Source organism: Esox lucius, chromosome 1 (genome assembly GCF_011004845.1).
Source record: "Esox lucius isolate fEsoLuc1 chromosome 1, fEsoLuc1.pri, whole genome shotgun sequence".
Taxonomy (NCBI): Eukaryota; Metazoa; Chordata; class Actinopteri; order Esociformes; family Esocidae; genus Esox; species Esox lucius.
In genome coordinates, this window is record NC_047569.1 from 24633003 (window position 1) to 24660967 (window position 27965).

Here is a 27965-nt window from a genome sequence, read left to right on the forward strand (position 1 = left end):
CCTCACGAAGTGAGGAACTACAATGCACTTTAATTTATTATCGATCAGTATTAGATATTGACTAGAAAGTACTATATTTGTGAATTATGATGTCTATAGGAAATTTCAAAACCTGTGTAATAATATCCTGTCCTATCAGACTTTTGGAATGTAGGAGCATCCAGGCTCTTGGGGAGAGGTATTTTGACGTCTGCTGGTAAATTCCTATGTTTATCTGTAAATGTCTGACAAAGTATATTCTGTATTCTTTGGAACCCGGTATTTCACAATACCTTTATACTGTGAGTATTATTTAAATGGTATATTTATAAAACAATCACTCCATGATATCCATATTTACAGTACTTAATCCTCTTAGTTCCTGGAAGAACAGTGGGCATGATGCCAAAATTGTGGCATAACAACAGTTCAAATTTACATATAGCAAATTTCGGCACCCAGCACCAAAGAGTAACAAGAGGCACACACCTCTGCCTTGGAATGGAGCAAGCCGAAGTTTGCATCTAGACAGAGATTCAGTCTTGTTGTATAGCATTTAATTAACAACCATGGCTACGCCTGTTGCTGTTACTGTTTTAGCACGTGTTGCTGTAGCTATCCATGTTGCTGTTTTAGCATGTGTTGCTGAAGCTATGCCTGTTGCTGTTACTGTTTTAGCATGTGTTGCTGTAGCGATGCCTGTTGCTGTTACTGTTTTAGCACATGTTGCTGTAGCTATGCCTGTTGCTGTTACTGTTTTAGCATGTGTTGCTGTAGCTATGCCTGTTGCTTTACTAGTTTTTTTTTAACCAGTTGTTGGATTTAATACCACCCCATCTGTCGACTGTTTACTCAAAGAAATGCTTCTGAAACTGGTAGCATGGCTTAAACATGTCTCATTCTGTACAACTAGGCTGAGAGACAGTTGGATAGTACTCTACAATTTCTGAATGGAATAGATTACATTGGAACATACTATTACCATTTTCCAATTACACGTGTATAGCCTACTGCTCCACTTCAGCTTATATTTTAATTGGATGACTATATTTGGTTGTTGATAGTGATATATTGCTGACACAATGGGAAATAAACATGCTATGGTGTGTCAATTTTATCAATCACGGTAGGATACTCCAGGCTCTGTGGTCTTTTTCATGACTATACAGCACAAAAATATAACTGCAAAAAGTTATTATCATAAAAGGAAATCAGTTAACTGAAATAAAGTCCTTAGTCCCTAATCTATGGATTTCACAAGACTGGAAAAAACGCTGTTTGTGAATATAGAACATTTCTGGGATATTTTATTTCAGCACATGAGACATGGAAACAAGACTTTTCACAAACCAACAGCTTTGTTTATTCTCGAAAACCAGGTGAGTTAAATAGGCAGGTTAGCCAGGGCAGTAGAGCATTTTTAATATTTCTAGTGTTCTAACCAAAATGTTTTGAAAAATGCTCACCCTGTGACCTTAATAAATCCTCCATCGATTCCTGAATTACACTGCCCAGAGGTATTTGGTCAGTATTCTGCAGAATTACTAAGTCGGGTGGTTGTGGAATTGAAAAGAATAGGGAGGTGGCTGTGGTTTAGCAATCTATCTGGAAGGGGGGAGTGACACAGGGTACATTTGGGAAGCCTATAAACAGCAACGCTTGTGCAACTTTCCTGTTCATCTGGACGACGGAAAGGCGCTGCTCGAATTGCAGAGGAAGACCGGCTGCATACAGCAGTATTCGCCATGGCAAGGCTTCTCAAATTACTTTTCTGTATGTTTATCAAATCAGTGATTTCACAAACTGCGACATCCAACACCTTCAATGATTCGTAAGTATCCTTTACGAAACATTTGATGTAGAGGCCAGTTGAAGCACACCGTATTTTTTTATTTATTTACATTTAACTAATGTATTAAACTGCTGCAAGTTTTGTTTACATGTATGCTGCGAGCAACTGGTGTTCAAACTGAGGAATTATTTCCATACCGTATTCTGCAGGTGCGGTTGTACTCGCAACGTAAGCCCACCTGATCATTTGGCCTTAAGTTGCATAATATAATCTTTTATCATTATTCGATATGCTAACTGCACAGATGTAGCTTTATATATAATTGCAATTGTTTTCTTTGGGAATTAATTAATACATTTTATTTTATTTTAAAAGTAACTTTTAATAATTTAAAGAGTACTATTTATCTCTCGCTTCTATGTACGTGAGTGCATTAATGTTTCCATCCTGGCAAATGGGCCTATAGATTTGGGGTTCAAAATGAAATTTTGATCCAAATGTTGATATTTCGTGATGTTATAACATGTAATATACATATTTATATACACTGGCAACTGGTGAATATTCTTCAATGGTAAATCCATTTGAAGGCTATCACTTTTTTGAAAACATCCTTCGATGCATATTTGCCGACTGTAGACGTTTTCAGAATGGTAAAACAAACAAGGAGTCTTGTTCAAAGTTGACTCATATTGTAAAACCTCAGAGGATGTGGTGAGATGAATGGTTAAGCCATACTTACTGTATGTAAATATCTTTAAAAATATTATACTTTTATGAAGATGTTTTGTCAAAGTTAGCAAATAGTATGACAGCTCTTTGTTTAAGGTTTTAAATAATATCTCAATCATTTATTTTGTAGCGATGAAGACATATTTGTACCAAGTAAAAACTGGTGCAAACTCACATTCCTATCTCAATTGGTTGCTGTATAATTTTATGTTGAATCAACTGTAAATCAACCTATAATATTGCCTTCCAAAGCCAAAAATGAATTGGAATATTGACTTTATACTTTCAGCTCACTGGCCAAAGTTTGATGGTCAATGAAATGAAAACCATCAAAATTTGCAACATTTCTTGGCCTTCTGAAGTCCACCCAACACTAAGATGTAAGCTGGGCAAAAATTGCGTTTTTTAAGAGAGACCCTTCTTATTACATTGCTCGCCAGCTGAAAGTATTTGGCAGCATGCACGCTGGAGTAGGGCACAATTGCAGGCCAACAACAACAACTGAGCTCGCAGATACTCGACCAACCACAATGAATCGCCAAAGCTCAATCAAACAAGGCAACTCTGTCTGACAAAAAACCGTCTACCGAACAGTGGTCCAGTCCAATAACAAGTCCCCATTATTCATTTGATCATAATTGACCTGTTTTCCGCTGGTTGCATTTGTACGAGGAGGTAATTTGAGACAATATCCACAATAATGTTTTATGCTTTTTAATGGGTATTAAATACACTGTTCTGTAAGGTTTTTTGTTGTATTTCCAGTTTGTAAAATAAATACTCACGTAATTTTACACAAGACCTAAACATTCAATATTCAAACATTTGGACAGTCTAACCGAACAACAAACGGTTTAATTTGCAGTAGGACAGATGCACATCCAGCTGAAAAGTTCTTTCCCATTTCCCAAACTGTAAAACATAAGTTTAATTAGTACACTGAGACTGAAGCCTTTTAAACAAACAGCATTTATGCTTGCAATTTCTTTGGTTCACCTCTCCATGACTCTTCCTTTCATCTCTTCCTTTAGGATTTACCTGGTGGCAATCAGCTCTGAGATATTTGGAGGAACCACAGAAACACTTTGTGCTCAGGTTCACCAAGCCACCCGGCCTCTGTCGATCAAGGTCTTGATTGAAATGGAGAGTGGCAGCAACACGACTATACTAGAGGAAGCCGTCACACAGGACTTCTATCGCTGCGCGGAATTCCAGGTCAGCTTGAACAGAGCTGCGTTCCGACGGGCAAAACATTGTATTTCAACTCAGATGAAATACTTATTTCATCTGAGTTGATGTACAGTCATGTGAAAACTCTTTATAGTACTGCTTCAATTGTGTCATGTTTGAAAACTTCCTTTCATGGATAGCCTGCTTTAAGTCACCCAACAGCATTTTGATAGGATTGAGAACTGGGCTTTAACTTGGCCATAACCTTCAATTTCGTATTTTGGAGCCATTCAGTTGTACATTTGCTTGTGTGTTTTGGATCATTGTCCATGATCCATGTTTGGTTTGGCATGAACTCTTTCATAGATGGTCTCACATTCTCCTCAAGAATTATCTAGTACTATATGGAATTCATGGTTTACTCAATGGTTGCTGGTTGTCCGGGCCCTGAGACAGCAAATAAGCTCCAAACTACAATGACAGGCGTTTTTGCGAAACATGTCATCTGACATCTCAGCCAAACAACTCCACCTTTGAATTATCTGTCCAGAGAACATTGTTCCAGTTGTGTTGGTCGTTACCAAGGTGTTTTCTGGCAAATATCAGTCATGTCTTAATATTGTTTTTTTTATATAATGATGCTAATGTATGCCAAGTTTGTGCAGTGTCCTTCTGGCAGTTAATTCATAAACTTTTACTCTGTTTGGGGCAAGAGAGGCATATTCATCTGTTTATGTTATCCTGTGATTCTTGGAGATTTCTGAGCATTTTTGGTCAGCTTTTCGTCTTCATTTGGTGGGACACCCTTTCCTGTGTAGATTGCCAGTGGTCTAGAATGTTCTCCATTTGTGGATGATTTGAATGATTGCTTGGAAATGACTTTGTAACCCCTCCCCGGCTCAGGGTTGAGCATGTGTTGGTATTGAACAGATATGGAACCGACAGTTGAAGTGTCAGTGTCGGCCGTAATGACACGCGCATCAGTGGAGGACAGAAACTGAAAGTGAATTTTCAATCAGGGGGTGCCAAGACCCTGCCCAGCACCCTTACATCACACGGCTATGGATTCGTTATACTGGGTTAACTTTTTCAATGTACAGTAGATGGTTGGAATCTAGCTTAAATATTAAGCTCAACTTTGTAGGGGGTGTACTTACTTTTTCACATGACTGTAGATATAACAAGCTCTAAGTGTATGTGTTTGGGTGGATGTGTGTGATCCACATTTCTATGGACATATGTCTACTTGACCACCTATTGGTCCCATCAAGGTTTTTTGGCATTAGGAAAAACAGCATATCTGGCTTAGGGGTTAGGTTTAGGGAAAAATTTACAATTGGTCATAAAATATTGCTGTTCTCGTTGTGAAGTCATCACCTTAACCCATGTAAATAGGATAGGATATATAAAACTAAACATTCAAAATATATAAAACTAAACACTCAAAGTTGGTGATTAACAATAATTCAGCCAAGACTGCAATAAGAGAAGGCCACAACTATTTTTTGGTTTCCACAAAATTGAGAAGGGTGGGTAAGGTTTGAAATATATTAGGGATGTAGCAATTCACAGGCACAAATTGGTCCCAGATGAAATAAGTATGCATTGATAAGCAGGACCCCAAACCAAATCGAATGTGGCATGTATTGATCAGAGTATTGATTCAAACGTTACAATTCACAGTTTTACAAACATCTCTGCTCTACCTTCCAAAAATAACTCTTGTTCAGTATAAAGCTAAGCATGTACCTGCTTTGCATGTCAAACAACCCCAGGCAATATCAGTGAATCTGAGCACTGTGCCCAGCTTTAGCACTGGCCAACGATAGGTAAGCATATATTGATACTTCACTCAGGCTTCAGTGAGCCCCCCACTGATGTGCCTCAGGCTGTTGCACTTAGAAGGCCACCTATGATATCTCTAACGGCAAAGGTCCACAAAGATGTGATCTGCTGAATGTGGACCTATTATATTTTCAATCATGCAGAAGCTCCATGACTACAGTCCACAAAAGTCAATTTGTTGAATGATGACGTCATTTGTTAACTTATCTAACACTGACCTGAGCCATCAGCTTTAATAGTAGCTGACACTTTGAATTGAGTCTCTTTGTATCTTTGTTGGGTGTTACGCAACCTCTGCCTGGCTTTATATTGATTTTGTTTCAACAGCAACCCCTCATCTGTGTGTTTTTGTGTGTGTGTGTGTGTGTGTGTGTGTGTATGTGTGTGTCCGATTACAGTTGACAGATGTTTTGATCTGAGGATGTTTCCTCAATACCGGTCATTATCTGTCAGCACCTAACCAAAAAACAGAAATGTTTTGGAATTCTCTAACCAATTATTGTTTTGAACTGCTGGTTCAAGCTATGAATTCCGATTGGCTGAAAGCTGTGGTTTATGAAACTACATACAACAACAAAAAATACTAATACATATGTTTGTAACCAGTTTGTAATACCATGGCTAAGAACAGCCCAATTACCCTCCCAAGGTCAACCAGAACCTCCAGGACTTTAGGAGCGCTAAAAGATTCCAAACCAAAAGATTAGTCTTTGTGATTTTATAGACTCCTCTGCTGACTTCAATTAATTCCTGCCTGAGCTTAAGTGATAGTTGATATCAGCTCCAGGTCCCAGATTTTTTGTATACTTTTTATTTCTCTATGGTGAGGTTATTCATCTTTTAAAAAAAGAAAAGCTGTGGTCACAAGCCAGGGATTTGGAGAAATGCTAGTAATCTAACAAGTTTTCAATTTTTGTTCATGTTCTAGGCACCCCCAGTGAAAACTGACAGTGTGGCCAGTGTACATGTTAGTATCCAGGGAGAGAAGAAAGAAATAAGCAAAAAGACCAAGATCCTTATCAAGCCCAAAACATTCATCACTATTATCTCGACAGACAAACCAATCTACAAACCTGGACAAACAGGTAGTTAAGTAAAATCTGTCACAGACACAGAAACTGACCCTTCCTTACAAGTCTGCTGACCTGACCTGGTCATCTAGCCCTAATGTTAAGAATGTTGAATGATCACAATGTATACTTTACAGTTTATATGTAAGGCCATAAGCTTGTGGAAAAGAAATGACTGAAATGAATGATGGATTTGTATGCTGTATAAATCTTCCACTTTTTCAGTAAAGTTCCGAATCGTCTCGCTGGATGCCAGTTTCATGTCATTCAATCAGATGGTAAGTAAAAAATAAAGTTATTGTTTTCACGCATGTTTATTTTATGTTAAATGGGACATGCCAGTTTTAACCAGAATTGTAAATTGCAGCATTCTAAGTAGGAGTATACTTTTTTATTTTTACTGTCGCTTAATGAAGGAGTGATTACAGTTCTCTTCCAGTCCCATTTCCAGTCACCAAATCACAGTCCCATATTCAGTGATTTGGTGTGGGTGGATGAGCAAATGTGGTCAGAGTTCATTTGGTCTGGCTGTTTGATCAGGGCGTCTGAATAAACTGGAGGTCAAGGCCTGCTCTGCCCTGTAACTCGGCAGATAAACATACCTGTACTGTGGAAAATTATTTGAGAGTGGTGATATTAATGTTTTTTCTGACTCATATAATAGTTTCCTGCAGAAGAGTTTCAACTTTGGAGAAGCATTTTTATGTTCCAATGTCAAATGATGAATGTTCATTTTATTTTTTAGTATCGAACAGTGGAACTTCAGGTGAGACACATTTCAATCTATTACACATAAAACCAAAGCAGCATATAATAATGACATGATTTAAATTCAGTAATATTACTTGTCGATATGTATTGAAGCATAAAGTTATACAAAGGCTGTCACTATAACAAAAATACCTTCCTTGAACCACCTATGAATCCATATATAGGATCCCAACTCCAATCGCATTGCTCAGTGGTTGAACCAATCGACAGTGAGTGGAATTCTGGACCTGGCTCATCCAATGTCCCCAGAGGCAACTCAAGGAAGTTACATCATCACTGCATGGAATGAAAAAGGAGACAAGACCTCTCATAACTTTGACATTAAAGAATATGGTCAGATCATCTTTTACCTCTGTACACAGTTTATGAAAAGATATCTGATTTGATTTCAGCAATAGAAATAGACTTGCATGAGGACTCCTGGTCTGCTGTATTTATATGCACTTAATCCTATCCGATTGCTGAAATCTGATCTGATTACTTTTGAAATACTGGGCCCTGATAATTTGTCATTTTGTTCCAACAAACGTGTTATAGACACATTACAGATGTAATATGATTGTCTTTTTTTTAGTGTTGCCCAAATATGAGGTAACGGTCAGTCTTCCCCAAACAATAACCATTCTGGACAAGCAAGCAACACTGACAGTTTGTGGAAAGTAAGTATCTAAGATGGTAATTGCAAGCAAGCCAATGTCCTAATTGGTTTGTTTCTTAGAATTTTGTCATTTGCACTACTGTTCAAAAGTTTGGGATCACTTAGAAATGTCCTTGTTTTTCATGAAAACATATATGAAATGAGTTTGAATAGGAAATATAGTGAAATTAGTAGGAATTATGGTAATTGACAATTTAAGAAATAATGATTTTTTATTTAATTAATAATGATGTCCTTCAAACTCCATTTGCAGCAATTGCAGCATTGCAGACCTTTGCCACTCTAATTTTCAATTTGATCAGGTATACTGAAGAGATTTCACCCCATGCCTCCTAAAGCATCTTACATAACATACAGTTAGGAATTATTTGTACACTGACACAATTTTCATACTTTTGGCTCTGTGCAGACTTTCAGCTTTAATTCAAGGGGGTGAACAAAAATATTGTATGAATCCTTTAGGAATTGCAACCATTTACAACCTTTTTCATACACAGTCTCTTTATTTCAGGAGCTCAAATGTAATTGGACAAATTAACACAATCATAAATAAAATGTTCATTTTTATTACTTTGTCGAGAATCCTCTGCAGGCAATGACTGCTTGAAGTCTGGAACACTGGGACATCACCATTACACAGGAGGAAACGCTGGGTTTCCTCCTGTGTAATGCATTGCCAGGCCTTTACTGCAGCTGACATCAGTTGTTGGTTGTTCGTGGGTCTTTCTGCCTTAAACTTTGTCTTTAGCAAGTGAAATGCATGCTCGATCGGGTTGAGATCAGATGATTGACTTGGCCATTGCAGAATATTCCACTTTGGGTTGCTTTCGCAGTATGGTTTTGGTCACTGTCTATCTGTAAAGTGAAGCGCCACCCAATCAACTTTGCTGAATTTGGCTGAATCTGAGGAGACAATATATCTCTATACACTTCATCCGTCTGCTTCTGTCTTCTGTCACATCCTCATTAAACACTAGTGATCCAGTGCCACTGGAAGCCATGCATGCCCATGCCATCACACTGCCTCCACCTTGTTTTACAGAGGATGTGGTATGCTTCGGATCATGAGCTGTTCCAAGCCTTCTCCATACTTTTTGCTTCCCATCATTCTGGTACTGGTTGATCTTAGTTTCATCTGTCCAAAGAATGCTGTTCCAGAACTGGGCTGGCTTTTTTACATATTTTTTGGCAATGTCTAATCTGACCTTTCTATTCTTGAGACTTATGAATGGTTTGCACCATGTGATGAAACCTCTGTATTTGCTCTCCTGAAGTCTTCTCTTTATGGTGGACTTGGATAATGATATGCCTACCTCCTGGAGAGTGTTCTTCAATTAGCTGGATGTTGTGAAGGGGTTTTTCTTTACCATGGAAAGGATCCTACAATCATCCTCCACTGTTGTCCTCTGTGGACGTCCAGACCTTTTTGTGTTGCAGAGCTCATTAGTGCATAATATTTTTCTCAGAATGTACCAAACTGTTGATTTGGCCACTCCTAATGTTCCTGCTATCTCTCTGATGAATGTTTGTTTTGCAGCCTAAGGATGGCCTGTTTCACTTGTGTTGAGAGCTCATTTGACTGGATGTTGTGGGTTCACTGTAACAGCTTCCAAATGCGAATGCCACACCTGTAATCCACTCAAGACATTTTACCTGCTTAATTGATGAAGAAATAATGCAGGAAAAGCCCACACCTGTCCATGAAGCAGCTTTTAAGTCAATTGTCCAATTACTTTTGGTCCCTTGGAAAAGAGGGGTCTGTGTATTAAAGAGCTGTTATTTCTAAATCTAATTTGGATGTGAATGCCCTCAAAATAAAACTGAGAGACTGCACTTTATTCATTATTTAACTGTAACTTAAATATATTTTGGTAAACAGCCAAAATAACAAAACTTGAGTCAGTGTCCAATTACTTCCGCATCTAACAGTACGGTCAAGCTAGTCCTACAACAGCTAAACAGGGTTGAGATCCGGTGACTGTGCTGGCCACTCCATTATAGACAGAATACCAGCTGACTGCTTCTTCCCTTAATAGTTCTTGCATAGTTTGGAGCTATGCTTTGGGTCACTGTCCTTTTGTAGGAGGAAATTGGCTCCAATCAGCTCCATCAACAGCATATAGCTTGGTGTTGCACAATGGAGTGCTAGCCTTCCTTCTTCAAGATCCCTTTTACCCTGTACAAATCTCCCACTTTACAACTACCAAAGCACCCACAGACCATCATATTGGCTCCAATATGCATGACAGATGCAGTCAAGCATTTCTCCAGCATCTTTTAATTTGGTCTGATTCTCACAAACACATATTTGTGCCATCTTAGTCTTTTCTTTTTATTGGCCAGTCGGTGATATGTTTTTTTCAATGCAGCTCTGTCTAGAAGGCCAGAATCCTGGAATAGCCTCTTCACTGTTGATTTTGACAGTGGTGTTTTGTGGGTACTATTTCATGAATCTGCCATTTGAGGACTGTTTCTCACACTGGACACTCTAATGTATTTGTCCTCTTGCCCAGTTGTGCACCAGGGCCTCCCACTCCTCTTTCTATTCGGGTTAGAGCCAATTTGTGCTGCTCTGTGAAGGGAGTAGTACATATCATTTCTAAGTGACCTCAAATGTTTGAATAGTAGTGTGTATACATGTTTACATATATTCATACTTCTTAATTTTTACTTTTAAACTATTTTCCATGCTTGAATGACCATTCTCTTGTCTACTTTGTTTTCTAGATACACTTATGGAAAACCAGTGCTGGGGTCTGTCACGGCTAAAGTTTGCAGAAGCACCCTGCAATATCACTGGATGTTTAAAAGTAGCAATATCTGTGAGTTGTATGTTATGAATGTGAGTATTTCCTTAATTCTTGTTACACCAAATCTTTAGAAAACAAAAAAATATACTGTGGTTTATGGAAATATTTTTTGTAAAACAGAGCTAACGTGCCACCAATAACTGTACTCTTTCATCTTAGACTGACAAAACTGGTTGTGCAACTCAAATTGTTGACGTAACGCGGTTTGGTCTAAGTGATTCAAAGTTTGAGGACAGTTTTAAAGTGGAGGCTGAGTTGGAGGAACATGGAACAGGTAATTGAGAGCCTTAAATTAATAGATGTTTCCATGTGCTGTAACTGTAGAACTCAAACATCCGACCTTCGCCTGTGTTTTCTCTCTAGGTGTCATCCTTAAAGGTAGTGGCGAAGCAAGATTCACCAATGAAATCATAACTGTCAGTTTTGAGGATGTGCCCCAAACATATAAACCAGGCATTGCTTATGAGGGAAAGGTGAGGACCTTTTTACATTAGCACTAGATAGAACAAAAAATGCCTTTTTTAATAACCTTTCTCGTCCAATATAAGCATAAAATGATGCAAAATTGTGTTATTTAGAGCTTGTACAATATGCCGTTAATATATTGTATACAATGGGAATTAACAACATTTACTACCTTATATTGGTTGTCTGTAGTCATTTTTTGTTCTTTTATAGATCAAAGTGACAGGTCCAAACTCTGTTCCGGTTCCCAATGAGCCTGTCTATCTATTCCTAAATGAACATATCACATCTGAAAACTGGACGCTCACCACAGACAGCAAGGGCATCGCTTCTTTCTCTCTGGACACTTCTCTATGGACATTTGATACTGCGTCTTTGACGGTGGGTCACCACTCCGTTTCTTTTAAGTATTGAATTACATTGTGTTTAAGTATTATGGTTTTAATGTGATAATACCTTTCTCCTGGTGTATTTTCCAAGATTACTACAATTTCTCTTTTATATTGTCTTTATTTCTTAAACCAGGCTCATTATCAAAGGTTTGTGGACATTCGTCCACAAAGGAGGGGTATGCCGCTTAGACCAGAATATCGATCTGCCTACCTTTTCATAAGGACATTTTATTCTAAGAGTAAGAGCTTTCTGAAGATAATGCAAGGCAAAGGGAAGTTATCCTGTGAAATGGACAGTATTGTTCTTGCTCACTACATCATCCAAGGCGAGGAGCTGTTAATGGGACAGGAGACACTGGACTTTTTCTACTTGGTAAGTTTAAAGGGGTGTTCTACTGAAAATACAATGTAACGTTCCCTTTCTTCAACTTTATTTAATTCCCACAAGGCTATATCTTAATATTGTGTTTTGTCTAGGCAGAATTGCTCAGGAAAGCTATACATTTTAGTTAAATAGATGTAGTTAAATAGTTAATACGGTGTATTATAATAACTCTATTTGTCAACAGATCTCTAATATTTAGCCAAAGTTCGCCTCACTGAGTGCTTCTCAGGTGTTTATATTAATGCTACCATGTACCTGTCTATGTCTCAGGTTTTATCTAGGGGCAGTATTCAGCAGCATGGCCGCCTCCCTGTGGATGTCAAAAAAGGACAAGGTAAATTAATGTATCTTCAATTCTGCCTAAGCTTCCTCAAAACTTCAGAAACTTTCTTTAAGATATCATTGTAAAAATTGTCCCACATGCAACAAACTTAATCTTTTTTAATAACCTTATTGATTATTGCCCCATTGCCTGCATCACATACGGTATTAACATATTTAAATATTGCCTTGCATTATTACATAAAGATATTTTAGGAATTTAAACAAGCAACGTGGAGTCGTGTGACTGGGTGGCAATGTATTCTATCTCTGTTCAAATCAGGTCCTTAATGGTTTTTAATTCTGCATCTTCTCTCTCTTGGGTCATGAATAGTTTTTTAATATTTTATTAAATATATATATATTTTTTAAATCAGCTTTTGTAAGCTGATCAACCAATATTGAAAGTAAAACCCACTGTGCGCTAGAAGGGGAAAGTTTGCTTTTGGGGGCAGATTAGGGATATGTTCCTTAAGGGAATAGGACCAATCTAACCCTTGTTTGAAACATGTATTTTCAGAGATATTATGGAATTTAGCATAGTCTAAGGCCAGACTGACTGATTCTACATCTGTTTGGCAGTCCTTCAGACATTAAAAGTTGACACACTTTGACATAAAAATTTTTTTTCATCTGAGTTGTCGTAATCCAGTTAACATTCAGATAGTGGTGCAATCCTTAGTGTCTTGAAACAAATACTTTTTCTACAGTCTTAGGTCCTATAAACAACAATATATGTATGCAAGATGGCATGAAGGGGTGTGGAATATGGCTAATATACCCCTGCTAAGAGCTGTTCTTGGATACGATGCACTGCAGAGTGCCTGGACACAGCGCTTAACAAATTAGAAATATATTACAACCCTGTGATGTGATATCATACCCGTGGTCTACAGTCTCACTGCTATCTGTCAGTCAGCATTCAGGATTCACTCCACCCAGTTTATAATTATAAAAATATAAATATACTGTGTACAGATTTTTAGAGAATGCTGCACTCCCGGTCACAGTCTTCCTAATTTCCATTTTCTGTCTATGATTACAAAAGGTAGGTGTAAACCTGACCCCTTCTCATCAGCTCATTGTAAAATGTTTTACTTGACAACAACTTCCACTACAAAAACACAGAGATTCTTTTGATTTATAGTAGGTTACTACCTCCCAATTGCTTTGCTTGTTTTAGACGTGTCATGATGAAAGACATAATGTATGGGTCAACTGGGACCCTCTTGGATATTAGGAAGGGGTAATGCCTCTCTCTAAACAGCATGAAGCACATTGTATCGTCAACTTTCCTGCCAGACCTCAATTATGGTGATAGCATCTATCAGAATGTAGCAGCCTCTAATGTAAACCCCAAGATGCAGTTTACCACAGCATTTCACTTTATCACAGTTGACCGGTTTAATATGTATCATTGCATTATTTATAAGGAGATTGGCTTCACCTCATTAAAGTCATGCACATACCTTTATTACTCCTTTTTCTTTATAAGGCTGTTTTCATGAGCATCAAGCACAACTTACTTTTTTGTAAATTTGCCTTCAGTTTTAATGCTTTCCAGTGTCAATGCTTCAGTTTTAATGCTTCCCAGTGTCAATGCTTCAGTTTTAATGCTTTCCAGTGTCAATGCTTCAGTTTTAATGCTTTCCAGTGTCAATGCTTCAGTTTTAATGCTTCCCAGTGTCAATGCTTCAGTTTTAATGCTTCCCAGTGTCAATGCTTCAGTTTTAATGTTCTTCACATATTCACTCCCTGGTGGCTCTAGGGAGGTTTAGGACTCTTGTTCTTGTATTTGTCTTGTTGTTGGTTTAATAGCTATTTTTGAAGTGGTCATTTTGATTTGTGTGGGTCGTATTGTTGTCCTTGTAAATGAGACTCTGGTCTCAATGGGCTTTTCTCCAGATTAAACCCCATTTTCTGTTTCTAATTTCAGTAAACACAGGGGAGCTAACAGTCTCACTGCAGCCGATGCATGAGCTGTCCCCTTTTGCCCAGGTGGTGGTTTACACTGTGCTGCCTACTGGGGAGGCCGTAGCAGACAGCCGGGATTTCCCCATTTACCTCTGCCTGAAAAACAAAGTACGCACCTAGCATCTTTGACCAGTTAAACAGGATGTCAGAAAATGAGTGAGCCATAGCCATATGGGGCAACATTGATACTATGATAAAAACAAAATTATTTTTATAAATTCTTTATCCGCACCTCTTCACAATCTCTAATCTGTTGGGTCTTGTTCTATACATCTAACCAGTACAATAGCATTCTAATCTACTATTCACACCAGTAGGTCAGATTACTTGAAAAGCATTGTGTTGAGCATATATTCTGAGTGGTATGCTACTATGAGTATGTTAACGCACCTGGGATGTGCCCTCATTTTTCTCTTCTCCAGGTGTCTTTGAAGTTCTCATCTCTCCAGGAGTTGCCGGGGGAGAAGACCTCTGTGAGCCTCCAGGCACACCCCGGGTCCCTGTGTTCTCTCAGGGCCATCGATCAGAGTGTGCTGTTACTGCAGCCTGAACAAGAGCTCAGCCTAGACTCTGTACGTTCTCCTAGGTGGTTGCACAAACAGAACCCTTTTCTCTGTGTAGTGCATTACAGGGTCTTGTCAGGGAATGGGTTGCCAGTTGGGCAAGACACAGTCCATCTCTTACTGAAGCTAGTTGCACAGATTAGTTCAATATACACAGAACAAAATTATAAACGCAACACTTTGTTTTTGCCCCCATTTATCATGAGCTGAACTCAAAGATCTAAGACTTTCTCTATGTACACAAAAAGCTTATTTCTCTCAAATGTTGTTCACAAATATTGTATTATCATGCTGCAACATGAGGTGATGGTCGTGGATGAATGGCACAACAAGGGGCCTCAGGATCTGGTCACGGTATCTCTTAAATTCACCTGTGTTTGTTGTCTATAAAACACGCTGTGCCCATACCATAACCCCACCACCACCATGGGCCACTCGATCCACAATGTTGACATCAGCAAACAGCTCACCCACACGATGCCATACACACTGTCTGCCATCTGCCCTGTACAGTGAAAACCGGGATTAATCCGTGAAGAGAACATCTCTCCAAAGTGCCAGATGCCATCGAATGTGAGCATTTGCCCACTCAAGTCGGTTAAAACGACAAACTGAAATCTGGTCGAGACCCAGATGAGGACAACGAGCATGCAGATGAGCTTCCCTGAGATGGTTTCTGACAGTTTGTGCAGAAATTCTTTGGTTATGCAATCCGATTGTTGCAGCAGCTGTCCAGGTGGCTGGTTTCAGATGATCTTGGAGGTTAAGATGCTGGATGTGGAGGTCCTGGGCTGGTGTGGTTACACGTGGTCTGTGGTTGTGAGGCCGGTTGGATGTACTGCCAAATTCTCTGAAACGCCTTTGGAGACGGCTTATGGTAGAGAAATTAACATTAAATTCACAGGCAACTGCTCTGGTGGACATTCCTGCAGTCAGCATGCCAACTGCATGCTCCCTCAAAACCTGCGACATCTGTGGCATTGTGCTGGGTAATGGAACTGCACATTTTAGACCTTTTATTGTGGCTAGCCTAAGGCTCAACTGTGCAATAATCATGATGCCTAATCAGCATCTTGATATGCCACACCTGTGAGGTGGATGGATTATCTCAGCAAAGGAGAAGTGCTCACTAACACAGATTTAGACAGATTTGTGAATTCTTTGAGAGAAATAGGCCTTTTGTGTACATAGAGAAAGTCTTAAATATTTGAGTTCAGCTCATGATAAATGGGGGCAAAAACACAAGTGTTGTGTTTATTATCTTTTTCAGTGTAAGAAATAACTCCCTTTCTGCATTTCTAACCATTGACCACTGTGTGATACTTGAACTTTTGGAGATTTCACTTTCGGAAATGTTTCATTTGTTCTTTTGTACCATTCGCTCCAGTTGTACTAGAATCTACAGTATACTTAAGAGTGCAGTGGACTGCAAATCCTGCAGTCACTATCGCTAAAGTTATAGAACTTTTTCTTCATACAGGTCTTCAGTCAGTTGCCTGTTCAGAAGTTGTCTGGATATTCGTACAAAGTAGGAGACTCTGACCCCTACCCGTGCCTACAAGATCCTACACCCATTCCTGAAGTGTCTAAGGAGTTGGAAGCACCACCCACTGAGCTGTCAGCACCACCCGTCCCTAACAGGAAAAAACGTTCATACTGGTTTGGCCACAACAATGAAAAAAATGACGTCTACAACATCTTTAAAGTAAAAGTCTCCAATAGGTTTTCTGTTATTGTCTTTTTTTTCATTTATTTAGATATTTCAAAGACCGTATAATGTGATGTAGTCAGGTTTACTCCTGAACAGTTACATATTCTGTACCTTGAATTTTAGGACATTGGAATCAAGATCTTGACCAACTCAGATGTGAAACAACCTTCTGACTGTTGGATCCTGGACGTAATGAGGGGAAGGGGTAAGCAATGCTCATTTTGAAAAAGAAATTGAACCAGCCTACCAGAGAATTACTTGAATTCTGTTGAGTTATCAAATTTTTAATTGTTAGACATATTGGATGCTCCAATGCCCATGGCCTTCAACATGATGCCAGACATGGAGCACTCTGGAACCCATGGGGCATCTGATGGGCCTAAGGAGACCATCCGGACATACTTCCCAGAGACCTGGGTCTGGGACCTGGTGCCTGTGGGGTAAGCATTATAACAGACAACGTGTTGTTTTTATGAGGTACTGTGCTGGCAATGCCTACTAACCGCGCAATACTGAAATGGAGCGACGGAGATTCTGGATTCTTTAAATATTTCTGCACATATGCAAGATTAGTTTCATGTAGCTGTTGCCTGCTCAGCTTTCTTTATCTATTTCTTTTTAGGCTAGTAGAAGTTACAGTATTAATAGAACAAAAGAAATACACAGAATAAGTTATTGAAATCTTCATACAAACTTTAGTTAGCAAGGATCAAACCTTACTTGTCTGTATTTCAGAAGTGGATAATCTGTCATTACCCCATCACTGACTGCTTTCAGTATATAAACTGACAATATTCTTGTATAGCCCATTTGGTAGAGCATGGCTGTTGCAGTGCCAGAGGTTGAAGGTTTGACTCCCATGTGGGACCAGATAGAAAATGTATGTACTCACAACTGTAAATTGCTCTGGATTAAGGTGTCAGCTAAATTACTATAATGTAAAATGACAAATGTTTGATTAGGTAACTATGGTAAGTAACCAATCAAAATGTAAATATTACCACATAAAATGTTAACTTTTTTTGTATTGTCAACTCTGTCTGTCTTGAGTTAAAATATATTTTGTGTTTCCATCGTTCCCTTTCCACTACGCACAGAGATACAGGGAAAGTGACTGTTGAAAAGACTGTGCCAGACACTATCACTAAGTGGGCTGCGGGGGCATTCTGTACATCCCCAGTGGGTTTTGGCCTGGCTCCCAACACTGGCCTCACTGCGTTCCAACCCTTCTTTGTGAGCCTGACACTGCCCTACTCTGTCATCCGGGGGGAGGTGTTCACACTGAAAGCCACAGTGTTCAACTACCTCTCCAAGTGCATCATGGTAAGCCCTTCCAGTATTGTCTCTTTCTTGACCTCTCCAGTGCCACCTAATAATCCCTGGTAGACTCTACAGACTCTGATTTATATATAGATCCGGGAAGACGGGACTTGCGGGATCTAGGGAAACTGTGAGAGTGACCGCATGTGTTTCTGCTAGGTGAATGTGTCTCTAGCTGAATCCAACCAGTTCACCGCCCGGCCCTGTGAAGGCTGCCAGTACACTGTGTGTCTGTGTGCTGAGGAGAGCAGGACCTTCAAGTGGATCCTCACCCCAACTCTTTTGGGTGAGCCCAATCACCCTTGGCACATCTTTTTAAATCTGTAAGGTGAAAAGGAATTCTGTGGCAACTCAACTACTATCCAGACCTAAAATGAATGTGAATATTTGGGGGGGTTGGCGACACACCAAAAGGGAGGGAGTAGGAAGTTAATTGTGCCGTTTCAGTAGTATGACTACTGTAGAGCCTATGGACAGGGTTGATGACTTCAAACAGCCCTCGTCAGACTGAAAACTGTGGAAATGAAGTAAACCGATGGACTTAGCTCAAATAAGCGCATTGTATCCTAGCCTTGGAATGGAATGCGGACAATTTCTTGTACAAAGTCAAGAAGGATAACTAAATAGATGCTCAGAAAGGCCTCCATCAAGGAGGGGTGGGGAGGGCGGAGCAGTCAAGCCAGGCTACATGGGTTCCTGATATGAAAGGCATATGGAGAAGCTGGGGGAGCATGCTGTGGGAGAGGCCGTTTGATGTGTGACTGGACTAGACTTGCGTTTTCATGTTTTCCTGGTATGTACCATAGGGAAGGTGAGTGTGAAAGTAAGCGCAGAGGCTTTGAAGACAGAGGATCTCTGTGGCAATGAAGTGGCCACGGTGCCAGAGAAAGGACACATTGACACCATTGTGCAGACCCTGCTGGTGGAGGTAAGTTTGTGCAAATCTATGAACCAAAACAAGTAACCTATTTTTGGCTTATGACATCACCCATTGCATGTGTTATGACCTCACCCAAGAAAATTGGAATTAACAATAAGCCTTCCTACCTCATCATTATATTAGAAAAGTAGACAGAAATGTATGATAAACGTACTTTGATGAGCCAAAACATTATGACCACTCACAGATGAAGTGAATAATGTTGATCGTCTCAATGTTTGGGTCAAGGTTTGGATATATTAGACGGTAAGTGAGAGATCAGTTCTTGTAGTCAACGTGTTGGATGCAGGAGAAATGGACAGGAGTGAAGGCCTGAGTGACCAAGGGCCAGATTGTTATGGCCGGATGACTGGGTCGGCGTGTCTCTGAAACGGCAAGGCTTGTGGGGAGTTCCTGGTCAGCAGTGGTGAGTACCTACTGACAGTGGTCCGAGGAGGGACAAACCACAAACTGGCAACAGGGTGTTGAGTGTCCAAGGCTCATTGATGCGCGAGGGCAATAAAGACCATCCTATCTGGTCAGGTCTGAACCAACAGAAGGTCTAATGTGGCACAAGTCACAGAAAATGTTTATGATGGTTACTGGAGGAATGTTTCACAACACATATGCGTATGGGGCTGCATAGCTGCAGACCTGTCAGAGTGCCCATGATGACCCCTGTCCACTGTTGAAATCACCTACAATGGCAACGCAAGCATCAGAACTTGGAGCAGTGGAGTCCTGTTTTCTTTTATATCACGTGGTTGGCCAGATATGTTTGTGTGTTTACCTGGGGAAATGATGGCATGGCGATGCACTGTGGGAAGACGACAAGCCGGTGGAGGGATTCTCTGGGCAATGATCTGCTGGGAAACCCTGGGTCCTGGCATTCATGTGGATGTCAATTTGACACGTGCCACCTACCTAAACAACATTGCAGACCAGGTACACCCCTTTATGGCAATGGTATTCCATGATGGCAGTGGCCTCTTTCAGCAGGACAATGTGCCCTGCCACAAGGCACACATTGTTTGGGAATGGTTTGAGGAACACGATGACGAGTTCAAAATGTTGCCCTAACCCCCAAATTACCCAGATCTCACTTGTGGGATGTGCTGGACCAACAAGTCCGATCCATGGCGGCTCCACCTCAAAACTTAAGAGGACTTGAAAGATCTGCTGGTTTTGTAGAGTCCATGTCTCGGCAGGTCAGTGTTGTTTTGACAGCACACAGAGGACCAACAGCATAGTAGGCAGGTGGTCATAGTGTTTCGGCTCATCAGTGTAGATTTTCTACAGAAATACAGTGGTCAGTTTATTCTCAATATTCTCAATTCCCTCCATCAGGCTGAGGGAACCCAACAGACTGTCAGCCATAACGCTCTGCTCTGTCCTGCAGGTAATGTGCAGACCTCTATCAGTCGTCCACATACTCATAGTTACCCAGATGATTAAGATGACATGCCATTTGTTTGGTTGAGATGAAACCACTGTTTGTTCTGTCTGTGGTCAACAGAGGGCCCAGTGGAGAAGGACATCTCTCTGAAACTGCCTGAGATGTTTGTAGAAGGTTCTGCCAAGGCTTCCCTCTCGGTGCTAGGTGACAAAAACTCTTATCTCAAATGCTCAATCTGCTTGCCGCGTTTACACAAAAATATAATATGTTCCATTCATGTTTAAAATGTTGGTACTGATAGAGTTTGTATCGCTTTATTCATGACAATGGTGCGGATATTCAACAGTTTTACTGGGCAAATCTATGAGTGCCTTAAGGTTAAGATAAGGAGTGAGGAAAGGATCATTATTGTTTCACTTTTGAGGCACAATGTTTGTTTCTTTCAGGTGACCTAATGGGTCGGGCCATGAAGAACCTGGACAGCCTGTTACAGATGCCCTATGGCTGTGGAGAACAGAACATGATACTGTTTGCTCCTAACATCTACATCCTCAACTACCTGAAGAGCACCGGGCAGCTCACAAAGGAGATCCAGACCAGGGCCACAGGGTTCCTGGAGAGTGGTAAGTGTGCTGGGTTCAGTTCAGTACGGCACACATTGGTTCAGAAAGGCATTCTGCAAAACTGCTTTAAAAATCCTTGGGCTGATAAATATGTTCAGTTAGAGCTTCCACTCAATAAAAAAAAATCTATGGACCCAACTCCTGTGGTATATATACATTTTTCAATTGGGAGACTGATGCTTAATTAATTCTTTAATATCATTTAATCTTATCTCCTCCCAGCACAGGCAGAAGAGGAATGGCCACCATCTTTCTGTCACCCTTCTAGGTTTCAGCCTTGGTTGCAACCCTACTAAGGACTTTTTGTCCTTAGTAGACTTTTTGGCCTAACAATTGTGCTTCAGTGTCTTGTTGCTTGCTATTTGATATTTTAGGTTGGGTATCTGTATAAGCATTTTTTAACAGAGGTATTTAAGATAAGACAGTGAGCCTTGTCCTATTGAAATAATCATGTTAAACATGACTTTCTGTGTGCATCTTACCTTTGACAAAAACCTGTTGTCTGTATTTGGCTCGTAACAAATTAACTGCATCTGCCACATTCAGTAAAAGCCCCTGGAAGGAAAGTATATTGGTTAATTTAGCCATTTGTGTTATGGGCAGGATACCAGAGAGAGCTCAACTACAAGCATAATGACGGCTCCTACAGTGCCTTTGGGAAGAGCGATGAGTCTGGAAACACCTGGTCAGCTCACACAGTTGCACTACCTTCTACCTTCTCTTGTATCCTAATTTTTAAAGGTGCTATTAAAAATGAGAATCACGTAATCATGGTCTTGAATCTATAGGGGTACAGTATGTGCTGAAACTGACAGTTAGGCTACACATTTCTGAGTACACCATCTCCAGTGACATCTACCGTGTGTTCCCTCTCAGGCTCACCTCCTTTGTGCTGAAGTCCTTTGGAGGGGCCATACCCTACATCTTTGTGGATCCCAACCACATTGCACAGGCCAAGACCTGGTTGGCCAGTCACCAGCAGGAAGATGGCTGCGTTGCGTCAGTGGGGAAACTTTTCCATAACGGCATGAAGGTAAAAGGGAAACAAACTCCATGCCTGACAAGTCCCAACAGCTTGTGTATCTCTAGAGTAGTATCCGGAGGGTTTTACGTGTCCATCTGTCCATCAACCCTGCCCTTCCTTTCATTTTCAATGTTTTTAACACTGGCAATGGTTTCTATTGGACACAGTCATTTGATATCAGTGTGACTTTAAAAGTAATCTGCTGAATTAGAACATCCTTTGGTATCGTAGGGAGGGGTCAGTGATCATGTGTCGCTCACTGCCTACATCACCGCTGCTCTGCTGGAGCTGGATGGAAACCCTAGTGTGAGTTATAATTTTTGACCTTTCTCTCTTTCCATAGTATAATTACAAATATTAGAATGAGGAAGAGGCCACATAGTGCTTTTATAAAAACATTGTTGATCTGGATATTTCCACTCAGCTACTTAGCACACAATTCTAATTATGAAGATACCTATCATAGAGTGCAAAGATAATATGTCCTGGTGTCACTGCGTATGACTGCAATGCATGTGGGTGTGTCAGGACCCCATGGTGGAGAGGAGTCTGGCATGTCTGAAGGCAGCAGTGTCTGGCGAGCTAAATAACACCTACACAACAGCCCTGCTGTCTTACACCTTCACCCTGGCTCAAGACCAGGACATGAGAGCCAAGCTCATCACATACCTCGACAAGATCGCTTCTACCACAGGTAACGCTCATGCCCTTTTGGATTTTGTTTCTCTATATGTTATTTGGTCTGTTGCTCTTTTTTTTGCTGGTCTCTTTTCAGTGTTTTTCACTTACTAACACAGGTGGCAATCGTCACTGGACGAGAGCAGAGGCTTCTGGAACAAAGACAGACTCTCTTGAAGTGGAGATGACGTCCTATGTGCTGCTGGCGCTGCTCTCAGGCCCCACTTTACCAGGCTTTGGGCTTGACTACTCAACTGGCATCGTCCGCTGGTTGTCCCAACAGCAGAACCCCTATGGAGGCTTTTCCTCCACACAGGTGGGCTCAAACATCACAGGGTTGACTTACTCTGGAAGCAGTTTTTTACTCTAGCACCTTATCTGCTTACTGGATTAAATACTTACTCAATGTCTCTACTAGCTATAATCATTTCACAATATAACCTGTTTGTTATAACTGTTTGGAATTCCAGTGTATCACTTTATCCTTATTACCTTCATATCCAACCTATAGACTATGGGGTTGTTACATCAAGCTGAGAAAACTATAAGCATGCCCCAAACAATTTCTCCATTGCAAGGATAGCATAATTATGCTGGGGTAATGTTTGGCTACAGATTTTAGGCTGGCATATAAAAGCCTTATCTTGAGTGGGATATTAAAGAGACATCATGAAAAAGACAGTAACAGGTTTATGGGCTATTATCATGAATATTGATTACATCTAGCTGTGGTGTGTCCCCCTTCTTCCTCTATCGCCAGGACACGGTGGTAGCGCTGCAGGCCCTGGCCAAGTATGGTGCTGCCTCCTTTAGTCCAGAAGGTGCCAGTACAGTCAGTGTGAGCTCAGCTGGAGGCCTGAAGAGAGAGTTCACTGTGGATCAGAACAACAGGCTGCTCTATCAGGAGGAGCCACTGACGGAAGTGCCTGGGGACTACAACATCAAGGCACAGGGCAAAAGCTGCGTGTTTGTACAGGTCAGACTCCAGTCATTTGGTCCTTGCTGACTCTAATACTGTACCATCTATCGGGTTTGTGTTCAGTTGCACACAGTATTACACAAACGTACCCCAGAGTGCTTTAGTCACCCCTAGTCTATAGGAAAAAGAGTTGTACATAATTGTACAGTGAGGTACATTAAATCAATATCCACATTTTAATGTTCTATTTTCAGGTAGCGATGCATTACAATATTCCCCCTCCTCCTGACTTCTCTGCTTTTAACATCTCAACACGGACACTGGGGTTATGCAATCGCACTAAGAAAACTGTGTCAGTCTTGGTGGATGTCAGGTACAGTGGTAATAAAGTGATTGTTTAATAGTGCTGAATCAAACTGAACGTGGACCAGTTGTTTTTGAAAATAATTTGATGTAAATATATTTCTATTGTAACTTTATCTGATGCGTTGTGACTGGCAGATACAACGGTCGCAGAGAAGAGACCAACATGGTAATCATCAACCTCAAGCTTCTCTCCGGCTTTATCCTGGACAAGTCCTCCCTCGGGCCGGTCAGTAAACAAGACAGAAGAGCCTCTGTTAAGAGGAACATACATACTGTAGTTGAATCAGGGCCAGGTGTTTTACCAGTCCTGGCCCTGAACATGATACCATTCTAAAAAGTGTCAGTTCTAATTGTTAATCAAGCAGTTTTAGCTTACAAAATGGAATAAAGCATAGATCTAAGTGGTTTGCTAGCATGGCTATTAGAACATGATCATCTGTGCTCTGTCTTTACAGTTAAAAAATACTGTCAAACGTGTTGATCAGGAGGAAGGTCATGTCATCATCTACCTTGATGGGGTAGGAACATGAAGAATGTGATGTCCGTATTAATGAAATAAAACCTAGTTGGATGTGGTCTCCAATGCATCCAAAAACTGGATTTAACAGGGACATAAAAGAGTGGCTGATTAAAATACAGTATCTTTATCTATACAATTAAGATGTAATCTCTGATATTATTGCATTTTCTTCCAGCTTAAGCAGAATGAATCAAAGATGTACAGGCTGGTCATTGAGGAGGATGTGCCTGTTAGGAATCTGAAACCAGCTGTGGTGAAAGTGTATGACTATTACCAGACAAGTAAGAAAGATCATGGTCAGAAAACATTGGTGCAATTGTTAGAAACTGGTACTCATTCTGGAAAAATTTTACAACACAACAACTTAATGTATTAGTCATTTGGAAAAAAATGGGTTCACATTTGAGTTTTTAATGGGAGAACACTGAATGCAATAAATAAGACCCCTTGGTAAAGATGAGAAAACAAGAAACCAGGCAAGCCTAGTTCAAGCCTAGGCCCGCAATAGAAAATGTCGCCCCCCAGGTCGCCCATGTGAAAGGCTGTGTCGTTAACCACTACACCACAGAGCTATACATTTGCAGGGTGTCAGTATAACCTCTTGTCTCAATCCTGAACAAATCCTCTTTTGTCACTGGCCGTTTTAATAGTTCATTGGCCATTCGTGAATGACACTGATACAGTTAAACTGACTGTTTCTTACTAAGTTTACCTCCCCCACAAATAGCGGCTATGTATTGCGTTTGCCACTGGCCCTTTTAACAGCGTATTAACCAGTAATAAGCTTTTCCGGTATCTACTAACTTACTGGAATAGTCATACGAATTGAACAATTGCTAGCGAGTCTGCCAAAGCTGTTTCATTTCATGGCATAAGAAAGTATTTTATTCGTTGATGGCAAAACAACATACTTTTTTCTTTCATTTGTGAATGAAATTTATACAATAACTATCAATAAAGGCGACAATAACCTTTTCATCAAGTGAAAAGACGAGAGAATCGTAGAATCTACCAGAAATAATTAATGAATGTCGTTGCTCTCAATAGTTTTTAATTTAGGTCTTCCACATGAGAGGCCCTGTCTTTAACCACTAAGCCACAGCATTACAGCAGTCGCTAGACTCCATTGAGGATTGTGTTAAACTGACGAAATGTTTTTATTAAGTTTACCTCCACCACAAAAAGCGTCTATGAACCGTTTTAACAGACTATTAGCCAGTAATAGGCTTACTAGTATCTACTAACTTCCTAGGTATAATCATAAGAACTGAGCAATTGCTAGCGAGACTGAACAATTCCATGCCAGAAACAATCGCAACTGTATATATGTATACAGTTTCCTGTTTTAGCCAGGGAAGTTGTCCCCTTCTCTAACCACTACGCTATTTAACAAGGGGTTGGTCGGTGGCTCGCTCGCTCACTCACTCAGTAAGATACATTCGCTCTTCTTAGCCGGCCCCCCTTACGCAGTCCGGCAAAAAAGTAATCTTACATTTTTGCTCATCAGCTTGATCTTACACAAAAATTATGAGAAAGATCTAATCTATAATTGGCATCAATTTGTTCAAAGAACAAAGTTATTCCTAATCAACGCAAAATGTGTAGCATGATTATTGGCGTCCTACATTTTCTACTATGGGTGCCCTCCCCATGGCAAGAGAACTGCACAGAGTCTTCTCCTATAATGTTGGATGAGGTAGGGGAATACAGATCTGAGACCATTCATCCATGCAAAATCACAGTCTTTCAGTCCTTGGTTCTCGATGGTGGACTCTCCTCTTCAGCTCACCCACGTTTTTCAATTTGGTTAAGGCTGGCTTGAGATAGAATTTAGCTTTTTCAGTGGTTTATCAGTGCTACATATTTGTTTTTGTTTTTTTTGAAGATCCAGTGACAATCCAGTATTAGTCTCCTGGCAAAGGCAGACCAATTTTGGTCTAAAATCTCTTTGTACTTGTCCATGATGCCATATATACTAAAAGGTTTCCCAGGGCCTTTGGAAAAAAAATTGTCCCACAACATCACATATCCACTAATATACTAAACATTGGGGATTACAATATAACTTGCATGACCGTTCCTCTTTTCATGCCGAACCATGAAAAGAGGTATGGTCTAGTTTTGTGCCCACAAAACTTGTTTAATTTGACCATAGAAACTAAATTCCAGATACTGAAGTTTGTCCTGATCAAAGTAGTTTTCTTCTGGCAAGGTGTCCAGCTAGCTTATTGACGTAGATGTGACGTCTTAATTGTAGTTTTCTTAATTATTACCCTATCAGAAGTGGGTTATTTTAAGCTTGCAACTATATTTGTACAGCCATTGCAGCAATATATGAAGGTCATAAACCTTTTGTCTCATTTAATTTGTGTTTACTTAGACCTCCCTTATCCTCCTTCCCTTAACTACAGTGGCTCTCAAAAGTATTCACTCCTTGGACTTCCAAATATTATTGTTACAACATGAAGTCAAAATTGATTTAATTAGGAGCTGGAACAACACAGAAAAAGCCTATACTTATGTAGAATAAAAACAGATTTCATAAGAACTGGCAGGTGTGTCACATCCTATTTATACCCCAGTGAAATAGGTAGAAATTGATAGGGCAGATACAGCAATCATATTGTTTCATTCTTTTTTTCTAATCTTTAGCAAAGGGTCCAATATTCTGAAATGCACTGCATAGTTGTCTGCGTGTTGCTTTTTCCCCATTACTAGAAGACTACCAGTTTCTATGAACTACCTTGTTCTTTTTCTTTAAGCAGCAGGGAAATACCCATCTACATATACTTTCAACAGTAAGGCGATGCAATGTCACAATTGGTTCACCTCTGAAATGTTTAATAATTTGACTGAACTTTATAAGGAATTTAAAGGAAAAACCAAAAACATGCAGACATGTGGCCCTCAGTGGAACCGGTTTGAAACCACTGCTTCAAAATGATAATTAAAAAGTAACTGACCTATTATTCTGTTTTGTTCTCAGGTGATGAAGCTGTGAGTGAATACAGCTCCCCATGTGCAGAAAGTAAGTTTACAAATGTGTGAAATTTGCTAGCTAAAACCCTAAGCCAGGCAGGATATTTTTCATTGATGTTTGTAATTTTCACAGGTGATGATGTCAATGAATTGTAAGACCAAGCAGACTGGACCAGGACATAACCAAATTCATTTCTGTATAGGAAGTACAGTAATGTCTTTCAGACAAACCTTTTAGAACCTTTCCATTTATTTGTTTTGATGTTTATAGTTTCTGATAACCCATTCACTAACTTGATGTTTTTAATATTAAGTGAACACTACAGAGGCTTTTTAATAGATGAGCCTTAGGGTTTTACTCGAATTTAGATTTTTTTAACTTTTAACTTTGATTTGTTGTAACACACCAGTCTGCTGTTGAATCTTTTAAATATGCTATTAGTAAGTATTAGTTTAGTTTTTGTCATAATGCCAAAAGTTACATTTCAGTGTAAATTCTACTGCAGCTACAGAAAATAAAATAAATTGAATTAGAATCATGCTTATATGGATTAAAACTACACAAGACTCACTGATGTTTCTG

General features: G+C 40.0%; 1 protein-coding gene across 1 annotated transcript; it reads left to right on the top strand.

The window, feature by feature from the left end:
- Window positions 1-1619: 1619 nt before the first annotated feature.
- Window positions 1620-27939, top strand: LOC105026259 (alpha-2-macroglobulin). The gene is made up of 36 exons (XM_010897642.4): window positions 1620-1810; window positions 3535-3718; window positions 6447-6603; window positions 6814-6866; window positions 7334-7354; window positions 7524-7692; window positions 7934-8018; window positions 10745-10859; window positions 10987-11101; window positions 11191-11300; window positions 11506-11673; window positions 11818-12057; window positions 12340-12403; window positions 14327-14472; window positions 14787-14936; window positions 16408-16632; window positions 16762-16843; window positions 16934-17078; window positions 17736-17961; window positions 18118-18244; window positions 18765-18886; window positions 20225-20276; window positions 20394-20477; window positions 20720-20896; window positions 21500-21581; window positions 21773-21929; window positions 22152-22226; window positions 22449-22614; window positions 22718-22914; window positions 23359-23574; window positions 23772-23890; window positions 24019-24109; window positions 24339-24401; window positions 24579-24684; window positions 27390-27431; window positions 27516-27939. Exons 1-36 carry the CDS (start codon window positions 1725-1727, stop codon window positions 27536-27538), a joined length of 4440 nt encoding a protein of 1479 aa, XP_010895944.1. The 5' UTR covers window positions 1620-1724; the 3' UTR covers window positions 27539-27939.
- The last annotated feature ends 26 nt before the right edge of the window (window positions 27940-27965 follow it).